Raw genomic sequence first — 20,630 nt, forward strand, 5'->3', positions numbered from 1 at the left:
AGCCCATATTGAATATTCAAATCCTAATATGTTATGTAAGTGATACAAAACTCGCATCAACAAAGGTCTTCAGAAATTTCAGGTGCTTCCATATCAATATCTGAAGAGGGTTCAATAGATCTTCCACATACAAGATTTTCTTCAAATGAGACATCTCTACTTTATGTAATCATCTTTTGATCCTAATGTATATTCTATAAGCCCTAGAAGATTCAGTATAACCAACAAAAAGTCCCTTCTTTCCTGAGGTATCTAATTTTGATATTTTATCTTTGGGAATATAAATGTAAACTGAACAACCAAAGACTTTAAGATGACTTACATCAGGTTTTGAACAAGAAAAGGCTTCTTCTAGAGTCATGTTGTCTAGAATTGAATGATGGCTCCTGTTTTGAACATATACTGCTGTCCTGCAAGCTTCAGCCCAAAGAAAAATATGCAGCCCATGATAATGAATCAGGGATTTAGCAGCGTCAACTATGGATCTGTTTTTCCTTTCAGCAACATCGTTCTGTTGAGGATTGTAATGAACAGAAAACTCCCTCTTAATTCCTGCTTCAACATAAAATGATTGAAATGCACAAGAAATAAATTCACCTCCATTGTCAGATCTGAGAGTCTTGATCTTCTTTTCTGTTATATTCTCAACAAGAGCTTTAAATTCCTTGAACTTAGATAACACTTCATCATATTCCTTTGATTTGAGAAAGAAAAGAAAGTCCAAGTCTTGCACGAGAAGTCATCAATAAAAGTGACATAATACCAAAATCCAGTTAAAGAAGCTGAAGACATGGGCCCACACAAATCAGAATGAATCAACTCTAACGCATGCTTAGATCTACATTTGCTTGAATGAAAAGAACTCTTAGATAATTTGCCCAAAGCACATCACTTGCAAATACCATCATGAACAGCACTAAGTTTAGGAAGACCTACAGCCAACTTATCCATGGTAGAGAGAGATTTGAAGTTGAGATGACTGAACCTTTTATGCCACAACAAATTATTATCAGAAGCATCATGATTTAAAACTTGAATTGATTGGCTGAAACCTTGTAGAGACTTTCATGTCAAACTCCAATCACTTGAGCTGAATTAAAATCAGTATTTTCCTTCCAGGCAACCACTTTTCGATGAGAAAAAGAAGCATTAAAATCTTTATCCTCTAAGGCTGAAATCAAATTAAATTCCTCTTGATACTAGGAACAAACAAAACATTGCTAAAATGAAGAGGTATACCAGAAATAACTTGAACAAAGAGTTACCATTTCTTTTAATGAAGTAGGAAGCATCATCCCCAATGATTGCTTGCAGGTGAGAATCCTTTTATTTCAAATTTGAGAGATGTTGTTTATAGCCTGAAATGTGGCGAGAAGCACCACTATCAATCAACCAAGTATTACAATCTGTTGGAACATTACTGGACAAATCTGAAATGAAAAGAAATCCTTCTGGATAATTGTTTGAGTCCTTGAAAGAAGATGATTTTTTTTCCATAGAAACAACCACTTGATGATCAAGAATCACAGTACACTCTCTAGTGTAATGCCCAAGTCTATTACATCTGAAACATTTCACTTTGGACATGTCTCTATTCCTTTTAAAATCAGAAGACGAAGAAGAGGGATACATATCATCAAAGCTCCTAAAATTCCTTTTCTTTCCTCTTTTCTTGGAAGCATGAGTAGGAAGAACTTGTTCCTCATTAAAAGATTTACGAGAACGTCCTTTGGTCTCCAACCTGCATTCTTCTTGAATACAATCAGATTTTAGTTTATCAAAATATGGAAGCGCGCTTCCACCACTGATACCTTGAATGAATGATTCCCAAGAATGTGGGAGACCATTCATGGCCAGCATGACAAGTTCTTTGTCATTAATAGATTCTCCAATAGTATCCAATTGATCTTTTAATTCTGAAATTTTCAGGAAGAAGGAGCTGATGGAGTTTCCTCTGCCCATTTTGATATGAAGTAGCTGCATTTGAAGAGCACTGCTGGTATTATTAACTACATACAACTTGTGAAGGTGGTCATACATTTCCTTAGCTGATTTCAGCTTGTAGGCACTAGAGGATCTTTCATAGAATCAATAATGACCCTCTTTTCCATAATTCTGTTCTTCTTCCAAACTGCCTTAGATGCATCATCAGCTGGCTCTGTGACTTCAGGTTGCACATAGTCAATGAGATCATTTGTTATAAGGGTTAATAAAATCCGAGACTTCCAGGATGCAAAGTTTGAGGCTCTCTCCAGTCGGTCTTCAACCTTCAGACTGAGAATCATATTGAAAAGAAATAAAATTGCAGATTATACTCATAAGAGAAGTTTCGGTTCAGGCTGGAAGATACAAACTAAGCTTTGATACCATGTTAAAAGTAGAACCATATAAAAATAACAAACGCTGCAAGCAATATATCCTGGGGAAAATCCCCCGAATAGAGGGAAACAACCTTGACCGAACAAACCTGTAAATTTTATTGAGAGAAGAAAATGATTACAGATTTTATGAAGAGTTATTCACAATCTATTGAAGCTTCACAAGAGATTTTACAGAACGCTAGATATCTCCCAGCAATGACATGAATCTCCTTTAGATATAAGAAACAAATATAGAATAGAAGACAACACTTAATCACAATTAATTAAGCAAGACTTCCAGTGTGCAATAATCGATGCAACCACCCCAAAAATGAATTATCATAGCCTAATATATATTTCCAGAAGTTCAAACAAAACAATTGCTGTGTCAAGTCCAAATGCGTGAGAGTTTGAAGAATATCATACAAGCATGCCAAGATTTGTGACGGTTTGATCCTTTCGTTTTTCTCATCAACACGCTGAGATACACGACTTCTAAATACCATTTCACTCCATCTTGGACATGTGAGCAACAGTTTTCTTGAAAGAGCGATGATTTGATAACTAACTACTGGAAAGGCTTGAATGTGAACAACTTGTTTGTCTTTTTGACTTTGAAGACAACGGTGGATAGAAATGACTTTCTCCTCCATGTAAGCATATCGAGAGCTTGGAGTAATAATATAAATCTGCAATACATATAAGACAAACACACACCTGGCAAATAATGCTTACTACAGGAATCAAAGATATGCGTACAGTTATAACAAATGGAATAGTTAGAACGAATATTTGGACTATACAGTAAAATACGTCCGAGTTCTTAATACGGACAATCATCAAAATTTCATATGAAGCTATAAAATATAACCACCACTGATCTTTCTCACTCACAAAATAACATTATGCCATATACATATACTTCTCATCACTAGGTAACCCTAACCCAAAATGTGTTACCCCATGAGATCCATCTACATTTGACCAAAATGTACGACCAAATCCTATTCACAACTCTTTCAATACTGATGTGCTCTACATGAAATTACATAACAACTAGAAACATCTTTGAGTCTCCCCAATTGCGCACTCCAACTCATCACACAAATCAATCAAACACTTTATTTGTCACCTATACAATGAGTAACTTGGCTTTTAGTAAATTGTTCAACACAAACTATTAAGTTGACATCAATGACAACACAATAACTGATTTAATCACTATCAAACATGTGTAACAAGAAATCTGCAGCAGTTATGCCAACAATCTCCCCTTTTGGTATCGATGGCAACACCAAACAGCATTGAAACAATAATAAGATGAACAACCATCATCAATACCAACAACATGGGCAAACCAACAAGTAATTCAATTGATTGCTCCCCTTGAGCTGATTCATCCGCTTTCCTTAACCTTCTCCCTTCGTTGGGCTTCTTTGTGATCATCTTGATGTTATTATGTTCTTCTCCTCCTTTGACAACAATGCCAAAGGTGCTTCACTCATTTTTGAATTCACCGTCATACTTTGAATCTCCAACAAATTTTCTGATGAACAAACCAACTTACAAATTAACCAACTACTTACTCCTTCCTAAGAAGTAGTCCTCATTACATCAACTCATAGAAAGATAAACATTATGTTCAGTGGATTGATGCTGTATTAGCATCTTAATTCTTGCCTGGTAGGGGAATGACACCTAGCTTACAAGATATTCATCTTGAGCTGTTGATTGGGATATGCAATTTTGTTTCTTACTTATACAAGAAACAAGTCTTCACCTAGAAAGAATACACCACCACTTGCGCTCTTCCTGCCATTAATATTTCCTACCCAATTTGCATCAGTAAACACCTTCAAATCAAAGTCATCATTATGAGAATACCAAAGACCATAATCAGTTGTTCCTCTGAGATATCTGAATATCCTCTTCACTTTTAGCATATGTGCTTCCTTTGGATTAGACTGAAATTTGGCAACTATTCGGACGGTACAAGCAAAATTAGGTCTACTATGAACAATAAAGTGCAATTTTCCAATCATGGATCTGTATAATGTCTCATTAACTACACTTGAAGCATTATCCTTATACAATTTACAATTTGTGACCATGGGTGTATCTATTGGTTTTGAATCTTCCATGCCAAAAGTCTTCAACACTTCCCTGACATATTTGTACGGACAAATGAAAATTCCATCTTCCATTTGCATTACCTATAACCCAATAAAAAATTTGATCTCACCAATCATTGACATCTCAAACTCTTTCTTCATCTTGTCAGCAAAATACATACTCTTGTTATCATCACCTTCAAAAATAATGTCATCAGCAATCTATCACCATCCAATTTCAGAGACACATTACTATCTTCACTTGTCCTTTTGAAACCAATCTTCACTAAGTATGAATTCAACATTTCATATCGTGCTCTTAGAGCTCGCTTCAAGCCATATACAACTTTCCTCAACTTGCAAACCATGTCTCCATCGTCTGATAAAGCAAGCCCATCTGATTGGTCAATGTATACCTCTTCTTCCAATACACCATTCAGAAATGCAGATTTAACATTCGATTGGAAAACTTTTAACTTCTGGTTACTAGCATATGAAAGTAACATTCTAACACATTCAAGTCTAGCTGCTGGTGCAAAAGTCTGATTAAAATCTAAACTTTCTTCTTAAGCATATCCTTTGCACATCAATCTTTGCTTCGTTTGTAACAACTTTTCCATATTCATTCAATTTGTTCTCGAAGACCACTTTGTACCAATCACAGTCTTGTTTGTTGGTCTAGGCACCAAAGTCCTAGTATCATTCTTGTCAATCTGATAAAGTTCCTTTTCCATAGCTTTTACCCAGTCATCACTTTTCAAGGCTTCATTCATTGTTCTAGGTCCCATTTCAGAAATCAAACATTTACTTTCTCTAATCTTTCTTCTTTTCTCTACTCCTGCATTCTTGCCTCAGTTAATTTGGTTAGAAGGATGATTCAATCTCACATTCTTGGGTATTACTGGTTCAGGTACTTGTTCTTCTTCTGCATGTACCGGTTGCACCTCTGCATTTTCTTCATTGTTCTGCACAATAATTTCTTGAACTTTTGGTTGAATAAATATCATATATTGACCTTTCTCTGTTTTCTATTTACTTGAATCATTATTCACTTCAGACATGTCTGAAAATTCTTCTACCTTCACATTAGCACTTTCAATCATTTTGTTAGTTCTTTTGTTCCACACTTGTATGCTTTACTCTTGGTAGAATAGCCTAGAAAGATTCCTTTATGAGACTTTGTATCAAACTTTCCAATGAAATCATCTCTCTTGATGTAGCATTTGCTTCCAAAAACTTTGAAACAATTCACACTGGGACTGTAACCATACCATAATTGACAGGGTGTCTTACCGGCACCCTTCTTGACTTGTACTTGGTTCAGTGTATAGAATGCAGTGCTTATGTTTTCCCTTGAAAACATCTTTGCAACATTCCCTTGCAACAACATTGTTCTTGCAACATCAACAATTGTTGTATTCCTCTCTTCTAAACCATTTTGTTGAGGAGTCCTCAGAGCTGATATTCATCTCTTGATTCCATTTCCGTCAAATAATCAACAAATTCCCAAGAAGTTAACTCACCACCTTTGTCAGATTTCAAGCATTTAAGGTTACTTCTACATTCCTTTTCAATCAAAGCTTTGAGGATTATGAACTTATTAAAAGCTTCTATGTTTTCTCGCAAGAAAGAAACCCACTACGTTCTAGAATAGTCAACAACAAACAACATGGAATACTTGTCACCATAATGACGTCTAGTTCTCATTGGTCCACAAATATCTGTATACACCAAATATAAAATTTCTCAGTTGATTTTTTTTTTACTGAAAGTAGTACTTGTCAACTCACCCAAGTGGCATTCCTTTCCGGTTTAACTAGAGAAGGCAATCCTCTGAGTAATTCTTACTCATCTTTACTTAACTATCAGAATTCACATGGGAAGACTTTCTAATATCTATGCATAACCATCTTCAATCTTTGCAACCAAACAACTGTTAATAGTAGAACTCAATTGAAATAAGTTATCTTTCGTTTGTCTCCTGATAGCAATCAAATCTCTCGAACTTCCTAGAATCTTGCACACACCTTCTTTGGACTCTAAATAGTATCCCTTGTCATTTTGTTTGCCAACACTGGGCAAATTATGCTTTAGACCTTCAATAAAATAGACATTATCAACATTTCTCTTCTCATTCAAAGAAATAGATCCTTTACCTTTCACCATACAAGGAGTATTGTTGCTAAATCTTACAACACTGTATTGTTGCTAAATCTTACAACACCACCATCAAACTTTTCAAGCTAGATGAACTTGCTTCAATCACCGACCATGTGATGTGAACAACTACTGTCAATCACCAACTTTGGATTAGTTTCTCCATGAGAAACAAGAGCTTTCTCACTATCAATAGTGTCTTCCTTTACAAGCAAAGACAACTTCTCTATCATTGCCATCAGATTCATCATCAACTGCAACATAGCACTGTTTCTTTCCTTTGTTCTTGAATCTCTTCCTTTTTTCTTTCTGATTTGCATTAGAGTTAGGACATCTTGTAGCAATTTGATCGATCTTCTTGCATGAGAAATAAACCAATGGTAATTTGACCTTATATTTATTGATAGTCTTGGTAATCTCTTAGCAAACAAAGCTTCAAACTCATCTTGTTTCATTTCTTCATCAAAGAATGACTCAAGATCACTAAGCCTAAACTGAGAACCAATTTCCTTATCTTTACTTCCTCGATTCAGTGATAGTGAGACTCTAAAAGCAACTTCAACCTTAGGAGTACTATAGTCATAATTATTCATCTCAAAAGTAGCAAGCTTACCAATTAGTCCATCAATAGAGACTTTCTCAAAAGTTTTCAGCTTATGAATTGCAGAAACCCTAATTTCATAAACATGCAGCAAGGTTCTAACCATTTCAGTTACCACAACTTCACCTTGAATAACTCTGCCAACATTTTTGATTGCATCAACTACCTCTTTCAATCTATGATCATATTGGGCAACATTTTCACCTTCTACCATCTTTATGTCACGATACTTTCCTTTCAAACTTTCAACTCTAGCCTTTTGAACATGAACATCTCCACCATAGACTAACTTGAGTTGAGCCCAAACATCATGTGCATTATTAAGTCCACAAATATCAACAAAGTTTGCATTGCATTTAGGACTTATATGCTTCCAGTCTCAATCTTTAACTCATCCGCACGCATAATCCCATTAGGTCTTGTATACTCGCGCTGTGTCTAGAATTGTGGCTTCATTCCCCTCTAATGTTAAGCTCCATCTTATCACAGCAGACCGAGAAGTTCTCCTTGGAGAATTTAGGATCTTCCTTGTGCAACATCACAATCTTTTCCTCAAGCTATTTGACTTTCCGCAAAGTGGACCAATGCTCTAATACCAATTTTAACATATTCAAGGTTCAAGATTATTAAGAGGGGGTTGGGGGTGTGAATCAGTAATTCACGAACTTCAAACTTTTATTGCCACTTCACAAAACTGATTAACCTGTACCGGATCTAGCATCTAATAATTTAGTTGTCCATTGCATTGTTAACTTGTGAAACTACCGTAAAACAACTCATGAAGGCATCCACACAAGTAACACCTAAGTTACCAGTGCACTTAGGTTCTGGAGCTGGTGCGCTCAGGTTCTGGGGCTGGTGCGCAAGGATGCGCCTGGGTTCTGCACCAATGCTCCCTTGATCCAAATGCTCTTCCCTCATTTCAGAAGACAGGTCGTTCCTTTCGTAATATTTACTGGGTCTGATTGCTGAGATAGTTGTACCAGCGAGTGAGTTTAAGATTGGAACTGCAGTTATTGGAGAACTGAGATTGTTATCTGAATAAGCATTGCAAGTGCGGCTGATTTCTACAAATAATGTTTTAATCACACAAAATTATAGTAAATATATATTATATATATATTAAAAAAAAAAAAAAAAAAAAAAAAACGCATCCAAATTCTCTAAAACTAAATCATGCATCTGCACATCAGAACCCCGCACTAGCATCAGAACCAGAACCAGAATCGGTAACTTAGAGTAACACATTAACACAGATTTTTATTGTGGAAACCCTTGGTCAGAGGGAAAACACATGACAAGAATTGGTACCCGCAAGTATTTTGTACTCTTCTGAAATGTGGCTTTTTAAAAGCTTGGCCCTGTTAGGAGTTTACAATGATGCCTGATAAAAGGATTTTTTAACGCAAATTAATGAGCCACTCGGTTAAAGGAATTATCTTCAGATCTTGCTCACCTTGTTAGAGGATTTTCACTTGACAACCTATTAGGATTAACCAAGTAGAATCATTTTCAAAATAACACTCCAATTTGCTTGAACAGATCCTGTTCAGTTCACCATCTGCATCTCCCAGTAGACATTCAACTACCAACTTGATTGCATAACCCCTGTCAATCACAACCACTGATGTCTTCTCTGAATCTTACAAAATTACATTCTGCCATATACATATACTCCTCATCATTAGGTAACCCTAACCCTAAGCATGTTATCAAATGAGATCCTTCTATGTTTGACCAAAGCATATTACCTAAATCTAATTCATCATTAGCTGGTACCGCACTATCAACCTTTTCCACCGCACATCAATCTAACATTGAACACCTGGCTTTCTCACTTTTTGAAATGAACATAGACAGTTTCAAGAAATTCTATCACAATTCCCAATGTATAACTGATCCTTTAAGAGTTATTGATTCCATGTCATTGCCACAACATCAACCAACTCACCATTGCGAAAGATCTCCAGAAACGGCCTACATGTTTACCGGTTCAAGATCAAACATAAACATTCAACCTGTTCTTCATTTTTCTTCCCAAACTACGTTCAATCAATCCAAAACATGCCTTCCTGTAGCCTAAATCAAAGAAAACTTTGACCATGATCCAACAACTTAGTAACCATCATAAATCCTTGATTTCATCAATTAAAACAACACAGATTTTGACAAACCAATCAAATCATTTGCTGTCATAAACTGATCAACCTATTTAAACCCTCTCACTTCAATCAATCACAACTAACTCGATACTTATGTGCAGTATATGAAATTACATATACAACAACTAGAAACATCTCCAAGTCTCCCATACCAATCGTGCACTCTTACTCATCACACAAATCAATCACACACTTGTTTTGTCACCTGCACAATAAGTAACTTGGCTTCCAGTAAATAGTTCAACACAAACTATCAAGTTGACATCAATGACAACACAATAACTGATTTAATTGCTATCAGACATCTTCATCAAGACATCTGCATCAGTTATGTCAACATAGATTTGACAACTATTTGCAAGTCATAATAATACTTATTATAAACATAATATACTCGAAACAAACACCACATATAAATAAATATATGCTTGCATCAAAATTATATGTTTTAGACAGATGATAAATATAAACTAGAAGTAAAGATATTTCTGAATAGCCCAGAAAATACAGCAAACTATAATCTACCTTTTCATAATTGCTATGTACAACAAATATGATTTTTCTTTTTTGATTGATTAATGTGGTGCTATCAGGTCCACAGCTGTATATTAAATCTTGAAATAAGTTTACATCAGAACCCATCAATTGGGTTGTAGCAAACCAACCGCATATACCAGATCATTCCAGATCAATTGTGTAAACTGCATGCATTGGAGCATGCCAGACTATTTTTTCCTATTAAATATAGCTCCAAAAAGATCGCATCATGTCTATATCCGCATCTTGGCAATAACATCAAACTAAAAAATCTGAGAGTAACTGTCCCTATACTATCAACAGTATCAAGTGTATCATCAGCACTTCATACCATATTACATTGTTTTACATACTCAATAAGTCTTCTCTTTTTTTCTTGGAAAGCTTCTTCATTTCTCTGTTTCCAAAGGAATCATAAGCTCTCAGCACAAAACACAGACTTATTTAACTTTCCATCAAAAAGATTGACAAAACCAACTAAGACCTCATTTCAAGATGAGCCAGGATGAGAATACCATACAATGGGAGACCCAAAGAACAGTGACCAATCTGTGCATGTAAGCTGACATTCAAAGAAGATATTTTCAACAGTTTCAGGAACCTTACATAGAGAACAAGGAGGAATAATACCCTCAGAGGACAGGATTGAACCAACAACAAGATTCTTAAGTAACAAAAGCCATCGAAGACAGGATTTTTTAGGCTCAAGGGGTTGGTGCCACATATAGTCAAGAAAAAAATGCCACTTAGGATCCGGCCACTCTAAGGCCCAACACTGATTTATCTGCTTGACAATAGAGGAGTCTTTTCTTAACATATGATATATCTGTCTAGTAGAAACATTCAATAACAAAGAATCATCTTGTCATTTCAGTTGCTTCAAAAAAGACTCACTGTGATACATCTTACCTGGAAAATAATTGCCAGAAGATTGTACAATCAAGGTGTAAGTCTTCTTCCGAGAAGGAGGGATCTCATATATGTTTTTCAATTCCTCCCAAGTCCCTTGTCTGTTGTCAATCAGAACACCTTTAATAAGAGAAATACCACGAGCATTCCTCTGTTTAGCAGAACAGCTTTGGGCGAGTGCTAGGGGCTTGTTATTCATTTGTGCAAAAAATGGGTCTCGTTGCAAAACAACCTTAACCTTTGACCAGATTCCTCGCAAGTGTAAAATTTATAGGCCATAATTCAAACTATTAACCAACACAAAATTTGCAGACCAAAAAGCCCTTTTCTAACATACTATTGCCCATACAACATTGCATAACAGATTTTAATAGACAAACATTCAAACAAAGACCAAAATTTTTAGACCAATTCTCAAACCTGTAAATTAACCTCCATTCTCATCTTCATCCTCTTCGGCAGCCTTGGCATTCTCCTCATCCTTATCACCAACATCTGTCATTAAAGCATAGTGATGGAGCCCAAATTTTGAAAATTAAGGGCCTACATTTGAAAAATGATGATAGAGACTTATATCAAGGGCATTCAGGAGATTGTTGAACTTCATCATCGATGTCAAAACTATGATTGCAAAACACATTAAGGAATTTGTCAAAAAGTATATGATTGTGTACTTAATGGATCATATTAGAACCAATCAACTTCATTGTCTCATACTAGTCATTTGTACCTTAAGATTCAAGGAGGAATATAATCTAAAATGCAATTGGAAACTCAGCAACAGATGCCCTACAAGACATCATGAGTCTTTATATTAAGTTAATACAGATATATCATAAACTTAACACCCACAGAGATGCACAAGAAATATATAAAGTTAATATTCAGAGTGACTTAAGACGTGAAAATAAAAAGAACAGTCATATTAAGAGAGTGAAGTCTAGCAACACATCGATAAGGCATAAGTTGGGTTTCAAACAGCAGCAACCACCAATATAAAGCAGTGATAAATGTAAGAGATATTGAACAAAAAACATATGCAATGTAGAGACAATAAAATTTAAATGCTTTATGCAGTAGATATAATTTTAAGTAAAATTAGTTTTTTCTATTGTAAATAAAACAGCTAGAACTGATCTTTTGGCATTTCATTAAGTAGTTGTATTTAAAATGTCTATACTAGTTTCTATATTGTCTACTTTTTTTTTTATTACTTAATTATTTGAGGCATCCTTTCAGTATTTTTATATCCTTCTATATGATGAACCATAATTTTTTTATATATTTGAATCATTGTCCCATATGAAGTATATATTTCTGTACTCTTTTTCCCCATATTCAGGAGTATTTTTTTTTATTAAAGTTATGTCTCTTACATATTCCACTAATGCATTATTTTTTGCTCTTGACCTTTTCTTCCCTAGGAAGCTGCTAAAAAGGTGCAACCGTCAACTCGAAGGGAAGGATTTTCTGCCATCCCGAATGTTAAATGGGATGATGTAGGGGCTCTTGGTTCTCTACGCAAGGATTTTGAACTGTATGTTGTTAGGCGGATCAAGCACCCAGAGGAATATGAGGTAGGATTAAAATAAGTTTGTTCTTTCTTTGAATGTGATAGAAATGCCACTCATCTTAAAATTTGGGCCAGGGCACTTGTTTGGGTGGAATATAGATTTGTATATAGTTTAAGAAACTTGCTCAAGTGCAAGAAAATGTATTTAGATTTGGATACAGCTGGAATGATCAATAATACAAGCACAAGTTGGCATATATTATTGCGTTTTGTAAATACAACTCAATAATTTTGCCATATTTGCTTGTATGTTTTTAGCGTGTGCTAGAGAGAAATGATAACTATTTAAATTTTATTGCTTATAATAAATTGTAGGCACTTGGAATGGATCTGGATAATGGATTTTTGCTTTATGGACCACCTGGTTGTGGAAAAACTTTGGTTGCAAAAGCTGTAGCCAATGAAGCTGGGGCTAACTTTATACACATCAAGGTTTTCTCTCATTTCCTTGCATAACTTGTATAATTTTTCTATTGAGATAAAGGTCTAAAGTCCATGCAATGTATGTACGCATATCAAATCTAGCAGTAGAGTCGAGAAAGACTAGATATAGAAGTCTTGGGCCCATACAAGCCCTCCCCCCCCCTCCCCCCCATCCTGTCCCACCAAGATATGAACCATCATTTTATGGAACCCATGCTAGGCATCTTAAAGAATAACATAAAGACAAGAGGACATAAACTTTAAGAGAGTGATCATCTGCCTTTACAATATCCATGGCCTCAGAAGACTGATGAAATACAAGTCCCTTTACTAGATTCCTCTTTTCAAAGTTATTTGTGTGATTATTTGTAATCATGATCAGATTGCTTATTCATTAGGTAAAGAACCATAGGCTGGCAAAGGGCAGGGCATTGGGTGGCATTTAATATACATATGATCTGCAAATATTTAACAATTACTCGTAATTTTTCTTTATGAGTGTACTCTTTTTTGTATCTTGCAGGGTCCAGAGCTTCTAAACAAATATGTTGGAGAGAGTGAACTTGCAATCCGGACAATTTTTACTCGTGCACGTACTTGCTCACCTTGCATACTTTTCTTTGATGAGGTACCTAGCTAAAAGCTTGTTTATCAATCTATAGGCATGTTGGCAACTGAAATTATTTCTATTGTTATTTATCTCCAAGGCTTTTATTATAAAAGAACATCTTTTATATTTTTTTAAACTCACAATTTCCAGCTGTGTTATGCTTTCATATTCTTAATCTGCCTAAGCAAATTTGTGTTTTGTACTTGGCTTGAAGAAAAGCTGGAGCTCATGGTAATAATTGAATATATTTGCTGTTTTTGCATGTAGATTGATGCCTTGACTACAAAAAGGGGAAAAGATGGTGGCTGGGTTGTAGAGCGTCTATTGAATCAGGTATGCTGTTAAGCTTAAAATATAGTAGTTTTCTTAATTGAGGTTTTGACTTTAGGCTTTTAGATTTGTACTTCAAAGTAGAATTCTTGCTTTTGTTAGCAAAACAAAATTACTCCAAGATGGCTTGTCTTGTCCTGCTCTTCACCTTTAGGATTTCTTTATAAATACGTTCTTCATTAAATGATTCTGATTGTTGACACCTCTAGTCATTCTTTTAGATATGTTTAAACTTTCAATTTAATTACTAATTAATTTAAATTATATAAATTTATATTATTAATAATTGCTACCAAGAAATGTGAGTTTGCTCCTTTATGGGACACGTCTTATCAAACATGCTCCTTGATCTACGTGTAGGTAACTTATTACTCTATTCATTCATAAACACCACACTGTTCTAATTTTATATTAAAGTATGTAAATATTACATATTTATCATGTATGTGCATGTAGGTATGTGACAAGTGGTATGAAACTGTCCTGTAATTTGTGGTCTGCAAGATTGCTTTTGGCTTTTGTTTTTGGACTCTAAGCCTGGGGTTTGCAAGATTGCTTTTGTTTTTTCCCTTTGAACTCTGACCTTGTAGATTGGTCAATTTGGCTTGTGACCGCTATTTTTTTTTCCCAATTGTTGTCAAATACTTGGCATTTCATTATTTTTCTTCACAATATAAAAACACGCAATTCCAAAATCATTTTAAAGAATCTATAAATAAACATCTATTAATAGAAATAAAAAGACAATTAAATTATAATTTAGAGTAAAGAAGTGCTAAATATAATCTAGAAAAAACACTCAGAAAACAAGCTAAAGCAAATGAACACATAAAAAGCAATAAAATTAGCATTAGAAAAGCATTTTTCCATGGGAAAATGCCTATTCCAAAAGCCTGGAGTTTTTGAGACAGCTATGTTATTGTAGTGCTAGAGATGGACATTGTGACATATTTTCCAACAAGGGCTGACCATATGATTCCTTGCCATTAAAAAAATCAAAATTGTTGTTAAACTTTCTTTCCCAAATTTCCTCCCTTATGAAAATTTGATTTTTTGCTTTTATTCAAAGAAATGTTTTCAACATTTTTGGTACATGCAAGTTTTAACACCTGTCATTTTCACAAGCTTATTGGGCTTTGTTTATGGTTATGAAATGGCATCGGGCTCCAGCAGGTTTCCTTTGTTTAGTCTTTGCTTTGGAACAGATTTATTAGAGATTTCTTCTGCATAGATTGTGATAGAATTTTTTCCATAAATATTTCGGGTCTCACTTGGTGATCCAACACAAATGCATGAGATGGATAATTATAGAAGACTTCTGGGTAGAATGTGTTAGAATTTTATTTTCAGGTTTTCCAGTCATCGTCTTTTGTTTTAAAATGCATGTCAGACTCCAACAAACCATCTCATACTTGTTTCGAGTTAGGCACACAACATGGTGATGAGGTGTTTTGCTTTTTTCTTTATAAGCTCAGTTACCGGTTTCTGCTATTTAGGCCTGGGTCCTGATATTGGTACAGTTCATGTACTGGTTCTTCTGAGGGCCCACAGCAAACCCAGGCACCCAGGAAGTACCTGACGTTGATAGGTCAGTTTAGTATGTATCTCTGATTTGTTCATCAGCATAGTCTTTTATCAGCTTTAGATAGGTTGATATAATGCCCTTATTCTATGACAGTAGCAAACAGAAATCTATTTCAATTCATTTGAAGGTCAGGGATTGATTTGTTTATTTGTAGATCTGAGTACATCACTGTTTGTAACAGCCAGCCCCTAGTTATGTTTGTTGATCATGTTCAGAATGATGTCAATTTGTTGTGCATGAAATCTGAAACTATACCAGTAATACAACTAATTTAATTATAAAACTAATTTTATTGGCAATTATGGATTTCATTGTGACTCTTTTCTTATATTTATAACTTTGATGTTTCAACATGTATATGTGTGTGTGTACAGATGAACCTGAACCTGTACCCAAGGGAAGAAGAGTTTTGCTGTACCTGCATACCCGTACCCGTACCCATACCCATACCCATACCCATACGGACCTGAATTGGCAACTAAATTTATATGTTGGGATTGTGTCTTGACTGCAGTCCACCCCAGCTTCTAGCTTCTATTTGGACTGTATCCTCTGAACAGCTTGAGTTCTTGACTGCAGTCCACCCCATCTTCTAGCCTTTCTTTGGTCTGTATTGAACAGCTTGAGTTCCTTTTCTCCTTGAAGAAGAAAATGAACTATTGATACAACCTTTCAGCGGGAACCTTTTCTGTGGATTGCTATGAAGTTTCTAAAATGCAAAATCAATTTGACATAAATTAGTTAACTATGTAGTTAGGATTTCTTTTGGCATTTCTGTTTTAGCTTTGTTCAAATTGGCAAAAGCAAAAAAAGTTTTCTACTAACGCTACTGGGTGAAACCAATCTATAAAAATAATAGTGTAACACTACTCTCATTTTACAGGCCTATGTACCATAGAATTCTTCTAGCCATTTATTGTAACCAGACAAAGTGATTCTGATAATATTAAAAATTTCAAATGCTGGATTTTCCAATTGGAGAATTCTATTTTAGTATTGTTTTAGCTATTTGCAGGATTAGTTATGTTGCTGTTTTTTTCTCTTATTGGCTGAAATACAGCTTCTTATAGAGATGGATGGATCAGAAAAGCGCAAGGGTGTTTTTGTAATTGGAGCGACAAATCGGTACATATCAGTAATGCAAATATATTCTTTCAATATGATGAGTTACTATGGTTTTTAGGCATTAAGCTGTCACTTTTTTTTTTCTTATCTACTAATTGCAGTCCAGAAGTAATGGATCCAGCTGTTTTACGGCCAGGACGATTTGGAAAACTACTTTATGTTCCAATACCAGATGCAGAGGGTAGAGTTTCAATACTAAAGACACTTGCTCGAAAGCGACCACTTTCTGCAGAGGTTGACCTTAATTACATTGGCCATAGTCAGTCTTGTGAGAACTTCAGTGGTGCTGATCTTGCTGCTCTTGTGAGTTTTATGGGTGTTGGCCACACAATATATTCTATTCCTTGATTTGTAGTACTATTATGATAGTGTGTATGCTTCTGGTAGTATGACAATGCTTCTTTTTGTTTTTAGGTTAATGAAGCTTGCATGTGTGCATTGCAAGAGAGGATTGCAACAGTAGTGGAAGCTGATTCAGATGTTAGGAAGTCCGCTTTGGTGGTTAATTCATCACACTTTGAGCAAGCATTCAAGAGAGTTGTGCCTTCTGTGTCTAAAGTGGTAATTTATGATTCTAGAATCGCTTCTTTGATTTTAATAGTATCAGTAAGGCTTAATTAAAAATATTAACCAGTAATCTATTTGTCCTTTGTAAGCAGCAACGGCAGTATTACGAACAAGTCTTTCAAAAATTCTCGGGGCCAACTGGAAAGTACTAGAGCAAATGTTCTACAAGCTTTGGAAAATATGTCAATTAAATATTTCGGAAATTTATTTCAGTGGCTAATATAGTGGCATCCTTCAACGAGAGCAAGTAGGTGAGCAACTTTGTATTTGTTCTTAGGTGAGCTACTTTGTGTTTGTTTTGTATGATCTACTTTTTTAGCCACATTTTCTTGTTGGTTGTGTATATTTTTTGCTGCAATGTATTTTTTTAACCAAGTGTTTAGTACTTTTTGAATTCCAACAATGATTAAAGCAGCGATTCTCTGACATTGTGATTCTGTTGGAAATACATTTGCATCCAAATCCTTACCCAAAACATTTTTTTTGAATTCATGCATTTATAGTACTCAATAAAATACAATTGGAATGCAAGCATCCACTTTCTTTATTGGACTTGCTCCCTAATTACTCATAAGGTGCTCCACGAAATCACTTTATAAAGACTTCTGATCCTGTTTAAATGTTATATAATTTCAGATATATCAAATATGTTTATAGTGTGATTATCTGAAATCTGAAACTAGAGTGCGAAATCGTGTTTTTGATTTCCATTATCTGAAATCGGAAACTTGGGTGTGAAATCTTTTTTATGCTTTCCATTATCTGAAATCTGAAACTTGAATGTGAAATCTTATTTATGCTTTCCATTATCTGCAATCTATCATAACAATATTGATTTTCATGATGTTGTAGCGCTATGCATTCGTTGCCAATTATGTTTCTGCCTTGTTTGACAGATTTTTATTTATGGTTGTAGACTTACCTTTTTTTCTGAACAGTTGCCGTTCAAGGTTTTGGAGCATGAGAGGTCAAGCGTGTTAAATTCTTTTCAAGGTGCTGCACACATTCAACAGTAATGAAAGCAATCATTGAAGATTGTATCGTGAATTTATACATTGTATCCAATCAGAAAGTGACAGAGTTGATCTACATGATTTTTTCTATGCCTCAGAATATAATGTTGATATGGAAAATATGGCTAGACAAGTCGGCAGTTGAGCTCTTGTAAATAATTAGAGGTAGAAAGACAGACATATGGAACCTTATGTTGAGGATCCTGCAAAATTTTGTGGTGTGCTTGTTTCGTTTTCTCTCCTTTGCATGGCAGCTATTGGAGTTTTAGAGGTCTTTTTGTTAAGTCAACCCTTGCTCTTTTTTCTGCTTGTTCTTCTGACTAGTGGAAGCTTCATTTACCATGCTTTTGTTTCTTACGAGTGTTCATGCAGAGATGCATGTATGAATTGACGTTGAAGTGTTAGTAGTCTGCTACAAATGGCAGAACCTGCAGGGCATGTGATTATGAGTGTTCATTCGCTGAGTAATGCCATTATCTCACAGTTGATTCAAATATCTTTAATAAAACAAGTAGCTTGGAGGCAAAAATAGACAAGTCAAGGAACTCTATTAAGATATTTTTTATTGTTAGGATGAGTTTGGGTCTTTTATTCCTTTAATGCCTAGGAAATTGGTTTAAGTTTAATAAAGTCTCTCAAAAAGGTCTCTTCCTAATGTACCGGGAATAAAAATGAGTTTACCCATTTTCAAAATTGAACATCAATTATTGAGAGAGAACTTGTTTCCTATCTCTCCATATTTTATGGAGCATATATATGTATAATGAATACTAGATTGCTTTTAAAATTCTTTGGGTGATATGATTTTGTGTACTTATTGAGGATAGAGCACCATAGGGTCCAACCAATCTTGCATCACCGAATGCACTTTTTAACTAAATGTCTGTCAAATTGTGCATTGAGTGTATTGGCTGTAGTTTTGTTTGCTCCTTTATTTATTGCAACAATGAGAAGATGTAAAGATAGCATTTTTCTAAATCATGTGGCACATAACCATTATCACAAAAAGCCGATTGATTTAGTCAAGTGCGCATTCATCAAATTTATAAATAATTACCCATTCACTTCATAAGAAAGGTACAACGTTTGATTAACTTGTCGAATAGAATAACAAATACATGTTTTCATAAACATAGAAGAGATGACCACTAGATAGTTGAAAACCATCATTCATAAAAGCATAAATAATTCTTGATCATTTACATCAACAGATGATGAACTACTAGTCTAATATCAAGTAAATCATATAATAATACATCAAGTAACAATTTCATTTACACTTAATAATTGACAAACTAAACCATTTGATATAATAGACTATGGACATAAATTATGAATATATGATAAAATAATTCATTTCTGTAATCCATGTCTCATAAGCCATCAAACATCTTTGCATCTGCTATCTCAAGATAGGAGTTTAGTCTAGGCACTTTTTCCATCCTACCAAAGGGTGGTTAGCTCAACAGAGGCTCAACTCGATGTGTACATTGCACAATCCTATTGAAGGTTGTAGTTGGAGAAGGTATACTTCTTACAAGCGATAAATGCGTCAACATTGTGTTCGAGTGACTATGATGACCATTCTTTACTACTGCCTTTCTATTTGTTTTCTATTGTTGGAGAACTTCTTCATTGTTGGCATATGGATGGTCTCTTGTTGTAATTGTTACAATAGTCAATATTCATTTCAATGCCTTTTCTTTATGTTGACCTTTATATGTGGAAGAGCTTTATTTTAGTGTAATTGTTGGAATACAAAAGGCCTTGAGTAACTATTTCTTTTGTGGCTATTGTAGGAATTTGTTCATGAGCGACACTAATTGTGTAACACAAGGCCTTCCTACTAGTGTTGGGATTGGGTATCTCATCATCTTTCAATCTTTGGTCACATTTTAATATAATGATTTTCTAACGTTAAGGTTGGAACTGTTGAGGTCTATCCTCAGGATATCAATTTGCCATGTATTATTTTGGAGATGTTATCATTAATGAGACCTTTTGTTGAGGTTAGCTTATGAAATGGCACTACTACGTAAAGTTTGATGTAGTTGAACCTTTCGATGACATTGAGAACGTTCAATGGAGGATGAATAATATCATGGCAAGGAAGATTTTGATTGATTCTATAAAGGATCATCTTGTGCTTATTATATCCAAGTTGAATTCAACTAAAAAAATGTGTTTAAGTCTTCAAAGCTTGTATGAATTAAACAATATTGGCATAGCTCTGATCTTGAGACGTCAACTCCATATAAAATTGGCTAGAGGAGAATCAATTATCTCCTTCATAGAGATTACAATATTGAAAGGTCAACTTAATGCAATTAGAGATTCAATTGAAGACAAACTTGGTTATGTTGACCATGAATGATCTCCCTCGTTCTTGGGTGTCTTTTATTCAAGACATTAGTGGAAGAGATGAATTGCCTAAATTTGATAATCTAAGAGTTGATTGTATTAACGAGGAATTGAAATTAGACGCGACAGGGAATATTTGAAAATTTCATCATGGAGGTGGTCATATTCTTGTTGCTTATACATCTAAAAGAAAAGCAAGTGAATGG

At 34.8% G+C, this 20,630-nt stretch overlaps 1 protein-coding gene across 4 annotated transcripts in view; it reads left to right on the top strand.

Annotated features, from left to right (window-relative positions):
* CDC48C (cell division cycle 48C) overlaps positions 1-20,196 on the top strand; it is a 38,634-nt gene extending 18,438 nt beyond the window's left edge. The window contains exons 3-11 of one of the 4 annotated variants that reach the window (XM_089807407.1): positions 12,262-12,414; positions 12,726-12,842; positions 13,357-13,461; positions 13,711-13,776; positions 16,419-16,483; positions 16,585-16,786; positions 16,898-17,044; positions 17,143-17,301; positions 17,989-18,557. In XM_089807407.1, the coding sequence (XP_089663533.1) occupies positions 12,262-12,414; positions 12,726-12,842; positions 13,357-13,461; positions 13,711-13,776; positions 16,419-16,483; positions 16,585-16,786; positions 16,898-17,044; positions 17,143-17,202 (915 nt within the window). In that variant the 3' untranslated portion in view covers positions 17,203-17,301; positions 17,989-18,557. Of the gene's footprint in view, positions 1-12,261; positions 12,415-12,725; positions 12,843-13,356; positions 13,462-13,710; positions 13,777-16,418; positions 16,484-16,584; positions 16,787-16,897; positions 17,045-17,142; positions 17,328-17,988; positions 18,558-19,862 lie in introns of those variants that run through there. The other 3 variants (XM_089807410.1, XM_089807409.1, XM_089807408.1) reach the window with 3 other exon arrangements.
* Positions 20,197-20,630: the final 434 nt, after the last annotated feature.

Source organism: Cupressus sempervirens, chromosome 10 (assembly GCF_028749045.1).
Source record: "Cupressus sempervirens isolate cs-2001-9-10 chromosome 10, ASM2874904v1, whole genome shotgun sequence".
Taxonomy (NCBI): Eukaryota; Viridiplantae; Streptophyta; class Pinopsida; order Cupressales; family Cupressaceae; genus Cupressus; species Cupressus sempervirens.